Source organism: Magnolia sinica, chromosome 19 (genome assembly GCF_029962835.1).
Source record: "Magnolia sinica isolate HGM2019 chromosome 19, MsV1, whole genome shotgun sequence".
NCBI lineage: Eukaryota > Viridiplantae > Streptophyta > Magnoliopsida > Magnoliales > Magnoliaceae > Magnolia > Magnolia sinica.
In genome coordinates, this window is record NC_080591.1 from 39,923,735 (window position 1) to 39,929,126 (window position 5,392).

The following is a 5,392-nucleotide window of genomic DNA, read 5'->3' on the forward strand; positions in this document are numbered from 1 at the left end:
TTTTCTTCACTTCAAATCTTTGATTCTCTTTATTCCTCACTTGATTTTCTTGGATTTTTGACATGTGAATTTTTCATTAATGACTTCTAAATCTCCAAATCTTCATTTAGTAATCTTTTAAACATATATCTTCCTTTTGGCATCAATTTTACTTTAAGCTCTCGTAATCACCTCATACAAGAAAACATACAGAATTAAATCGATTAAGCAATATCATGTTTATAAAATCAAGGTATAAATAAGAAAAAATATATAATATTTTACACTCAACAGTTTGAATTGAAGCTGTATTTTTTATTTTGACACGCCCACACACATACGGCCGAAAACGACGGCAACAAACTCCCCTAAAGTAATTCTCATGATGCTTCTTTCCACATCCAATCGGCTATAACAACCACTTCAGTATTAGTATGGCCGTCCATATTTCTTTTCCTTTTCTTAGCATATGTTCTCATAACCGTTCTTCTTAGTTGACCATGTTCCGACTTAGGATGATATGCATTACTCAATCATAACGAGCTATTATTCATGCAAAAAGCACCTTAAATATCTTTACAAATAGGTAAATGAATTGCTTAGAAATTGCATACAATTAGTAAAATTAAACTGTGCAAAGTTGTTGTAGTCAGTGTAGATGTATCATGAAACAAAATTAAATTTTATTTGATAATCTGGCCAGGCGATTGGTGGACATTTATTGGAAGGTTGAAAATGGAGAGTATCTAGTACAGTGATATTTCAAAAAAAGAAAAAAAGAAAAAAGAAAAGAAAAAAAAGGTGTTTACGAATCAGGTTTTCATACACTGACTGCACAATCTAGTGGGTTTATATGAGTTAATGAATGGCACGTGTAAAATATCAGTATGCCTGCTTATCAAGCGGCATACGCAGCGTAAGTATGGAATAACGCTTCATTCTCCTACCTCTCTCCTTAGTTGCCAAAAAAAGCAAGAAAATTCTCCTCTCCTGTCATTTGTTTTACCTTTCCTATTTCTGTTCCTATTCATATTCCACTTAGCTGACGAATAAAAGCGGATGGATTAAAAAAAGGGTTTTATCCTTCCCAAATACAGAGAAACCGAAGATTAGAAAGAAGAAACCTCTCCCTCCGAATGTGAAAAGAAATATGGAAAGATTTCCAGCATCCGGAAAGAGAATTTAGCCTTTTTCTATTGGACATTTACAAGGTTTCCCTTTCCTTCTTTCCAGCGCTATTTCCCCTTCCCTGGATTTTCCTGCTTTCGACGCACAATCCCCACCAATCTATACCTGGTTTCAGACCCTTTTCTTTACGGCGATTTCATTATCTCTAACTTCTTCATCTGCTGCAATCCATCGACATCTCTTCCAGAAACGTCTGGATCTGTGCCTGCTCATCTCATGGTCCATGGATTCGGATGTCGATTTTTGATCTGACAGTGATTTTCATGCGTCCGTTCGAAGAAAATAGAAAGAGGTCGAGAAAACACGGTGCTGATCTTAGATCCGGTGGTGGATTCGTAGATTGGAAGGAGAGGTCGTAGGAATCCAAGGCCGGAGACTCGGAGTTTTGGGATATGGATCTGGATGATTTCAGGTCGATTTTGAGGGATTCGGGTGTAGATGTCTGGACGATGATCGAGACCGCAATTTCCATGGCTTCCGCAGACTACGGGAAGGAATTGAAGGATCGAAGGGATGGGATTGTCGAGCGGCTCTACTCTCCAGCAGTCCATCGTTGCCACAACTGTGATCTTGATGCCGCTCCGAGGCTGAGCAATACTGGAATCGAAGAGAATGAGAAAAAGAGCCAATCTTCTGTAGAGAAGGAGAGCAGCAGCGGCGGTAATGTGAAAGGAGCATCTCCATTGACGATGCCACGGCCGATGGATGGGGAGGATGATCAAGATCAGATCTATGAAGGAGGTCATTCGATTGACCACGAGAAGAATAAGATCCTTGTGATCAAGGAACATCTGGAAGATCCTGGTCAGGTTCGATGTCGATAACGATTCTCCATAATTATTGTCATTGAATTGAATTTACATGCCCTGATTGATTTGCATATTCCCACATCTCATTTTGAGAATTCAAATGATACAAGAAGTGCAGATGCATATTGATCAGGGTACCGAAATACTGGCTCTCATCTTGTAATTCTTCAATCCTCGTTATCTTAAATAACTGATTTTATTTTTTTTTCTCTTTTTTTGTTATTTTTTGTGTTTGGCTTTTCTTTCTATCAGTCGGACGATTCTCTTGTTGATCTCCTCCAAGGCCTCGCAGACATGGATATAACATTCACAGCTCTCAAGGTTGCATCGATGACGAGTTAAAAGATCATGAATAAGAAAGAAACAAAGAAAACATAATAAAAAATGGATTGCTTATATAATAGTTCATGGCTGCTGATATCTCTTACCCGTTGTTCATTGGTTTTCAGGAAACTGACATTGGAAGACACGTGAACGGCCTGCGGAAGCATCCATCGAGTGAAGTACGACGATTGGTGAAGCAGCTTGTAAGGTGAATGGATTTTGCATTAAACTATATACGAATTTGGAACCAAGCAGGAAAAGGAAAACATAAAAGCAACTGATCATGCTCTCTCTCTATTTGCAGGAAATGGAAAGATCTGGTTGATGAATGGGTGAAATTGCGTGGTGAAACTGCCGCTGCAGCAGTCATCGGTAAAGGAAAACACCATCTAATTTCCATTTTCAGTTATTGCATTAGAGCGTAAGAATTTAGAACAAACAAACAGAGTGGCATAGAAAGCTTAATGAGGAGCATTAATGGCAGATGGAGACTCCCCTCAACAATTCTCTGCTAAAAGCAATCAAAATGGGAACCAGGTTTCCCCATCGGTGAGAATTATCTGCAGTACTGATTTCACTTCCATGTCCGGAAAATTCAGCTTCTGACTTCTGTTCTGTTCAGGTACCCGATTTTGGATACTCTCCGAATTGCCATAGTAAGTAAATGGACACTTTAATGGTTATTATCATTCTTTTGTGCTGATTAGTCTCTGGCGATTCGATTCTGTTTATTAAATGTTATTTTACCAGATGGAAGTTCTGGTTCGGAAAAATACAATCCTCAGGAACCAGAAACAAAGGGAAAAGGAATTCCTCGTCGAGAAGTTCAAATGAAACAAAGTCAATCAGTCCCTCCTGCTTCTTCTGTCACATCCAATGTAAATTTCAACTCAATTGAATTTTTACTAGCTATTTCAGTAGGACGGTTTGTTCAGCTGGATGATTTGATTTCCTTGCATTCCTTACAGAAGCAGAAAGAATCAAAGGAGAGCCTCATCGATCCAGAAAGGCTTGCCTCTGCAAGACGGCGACTCCACGAAAACTACCAAGAGGCACAGAATGGTAGAATTCTGTTTTCCCCCTCAAGCCATGTTTGATGCACTGTTGAAATGTGTTGCAATATTCAGTTTAACAATAGTGGAAAAGCTTTATTGTAACTAGCTTGGTAGTATTGACACTGAGGGAGTAGGATTTAAATTGCAAGGACATTACTTTGAAGTGTAGAATGGCTTCTATTTTGAAAGAGAAGTTGCTACCAAATGCAGCCAAACTTTGTATAAAAAGAAATGACATTACTTCGAAGTCGGACTTGAAGGGAATGCAATTGCAATTTGAAGGCTACCTCACTCCATATACTGAAATAATCTCGACTGGGTCTAACCTCTTGATTGAACTGAAAAATTGCCATGAAATTGAATGGTGCATCCAAACACACCCTTAGCTCTTAATATCATTTTATTTTCCATTCTCTCTTACCATATCTCCTTAATTTACATTTATTTTCATCTCTTCTTTATTGAAGCAAAAAAGCAACGAACGATTCAGGTGATGGATCTTCAAGATATTCCGAAACCGAAAAACTCATTCTTTCCACGCAATAAAGGGGGTTTTCAGGCTAAGCACTGGTGAAAAGGGTCACCAGAAGAAAACCCAGGTGGAGGAATGTTTATTTTTCTTTTATTTGCAGGGAATCTTTGAGTTACACCAGGAGATGGGAAAGCCTGTGACTTTGTACCTCTTTTTTTCTGTTTTTAGGCCTGTGATTATCACCTCTATTTTCAAAGTGGTGACTCGTCCGCTGTCCACATGGCATAATGCAAGGAAATCCATCCCTTTCAAGTTGTAGGCCCCATGGGGGGATGGAATATATACCCCCAAAATCACAGTGATTGACATGATCTTAACCATCCATATATGCTATGCTGTTGAAAACCGACGCTGAGGATTCCATGTTGATTCGTCTATTTTATAGGCACCAATTGGATGGTTGATCGGTAATGTGTGTAGAAGTTCTTGTATGTGCATTTGCAAGATGGCTCTTGGTCCATTTCTTCAAAGAGTTCCATTGAATTCAATCCAGTTTGACGGACTTGTCCCATTCAGCTCAACTCCAAATGTATTTGGATCCAGGTTTTAGTAATTATTCGGCTAAGCTTGGACTGGACCTTTTGTGCTTCCAAAACAATGAGCTTTTCAATTCGATGGGGCACCATTTCAACAGATCGCAGCTACCATTTCCTACCTCACGCAACTTTTTCGGTTAGTCTGATTTTCCAGATAAAGCTTCTGTCGCAATTTAGATCGGTTGGCCTGTTTGATGTTTGGCCCTATTTTGAAGATGATGGTGAACTATCACCGAGCACTCATGTATATCTAGTTTTATGATTGAGACTCTCCTTGAAAACAAAAGGTTTTGAGGGTCTCTATGATTGGCGTGGACTTACTGAAGCTAGTTTTGTGATGTTCAGGTACACGTGTATATTTTCATCTCATCAGAGGCTTTAAAATAAAAAAATCAGTCGCAAGACTCACAAGACTGAGGTTTTTTATTTTCAGTTTTGGAATTGTATAATCTTGTGTGTGATTAGCAAAACAGCATATGGCAAAAAGGACGGAAAACGTCTGTGTTTAATTCGGTCTCAATTTCTAAAAAATGGGAACGCCAAAATTCAGTGTATGAAAAGTTCAGGTTTAAAACTCTTTGGATGGAATGAAAAAAACGGCCATCTATGTGTCTATATGTGTGTATATAAAAACAATGATGTATATATAGTTGAATGATATTCTTAGCAGATCCTTCCAATTAATCCACATTTAAAAAGATTTCAGCTTTTACTCACTTTTATCAATGGGTGCAGATGACCAATCTCTATTTCCTAAGTTGCCCTTAAAAAGTATTTCTGAATAAAACATGCTTTATTGAAAAAAGTAAAGTGTTTGATTGGGTCTGCCCTAGCTTATCTTCTAAAATAGAGGTAGTTTTAAACATTTAATTAATTTAATTAATCAAATGTGGTTTTTCGTTTTTTTTTTTTTTCAAAAATATGCGAGTGGGTTATCATTCCTGGCACGTGGTGAAATTGCTTTGGAAA

General features: G+C 38.1%; 1 protein-coding gene across 3 annotated transcripts; it reads left to right on the forward strand.

Moving 5' to 3' along the window:
* Positions 1-907: 907 nt before the first annotated feature.
* Positions 908-4,935, forward strand: LOC131234383 (probable mediator of RNA polymerase II transcription subunit 26c). 3 transcript variants are annotated; one of them, XM_058231218.1, is made up of 10 exons: positions 909-1,976; positions 2,229-2,297; positions 2,426-2,508; positions 2,605-2,672; positions 2,785-2,849; positions 2,923-2,956; positions 3,051-3,178; positions 3,269-3,362; positions 3,823-3,954; positions 4,056-4,935. In XM_058231218.1, the coding sequence occupies exons 1-9, from the start codon at positions 1,560-1,562 to the stop codon at positions 3,927-3,929; spliced, it is 1,065 nt and encodes a 354-aa protein (XP_058087201.1). In that variant the 5' UTR covers positions 909-1,559; the 3' UTR covers positions 3,930-3,954; positions 4,056-4,935. The 3 variants fall into 3 exon arrangements, with proteins under 3 accessions (XP_058087202.1, XP_058087201.1, XP_058087200.1); XM_058231219.1 differs by lacking the exon at positions 3,823-3,954 and having other exon boundaries at positions 908-1,976; XM_058231217.1 differs by having other exon boundaries at positions 910-1,976; positions 3,823-4,935.
* The last annotated feature ends 457 nt before the right edge of the window (positions 4,936-5,392 follow it).

What these genes read in the sequence shown, in the direction of transcription:
- LOC131234383 (XM_058231218.1), top strand. Translation starts at nt 1,560, where the DNA reads ATGGATCTGGATGATTTCAGGTCGATTTTGAGGGATTCGGGTGTAGAT. An exon ending in TAACATTCACAGCTCTCAAG is followed by an intron (nt 2,298 to 2,425) that starts GTTGCATCGATG and finishes ATTGGTTTTCAG; the next exon opens with GAAACTGACATTGGAAGACA. An exon ending in CTACCAAGAGGCACAGAATG is followed by an intron (nt 3,363 to 3,822) that starts GTAGAATTCTGT and finishes TCTTTATTGAAG; the next exon opens with CAAAAAAGCAACGAACGATT.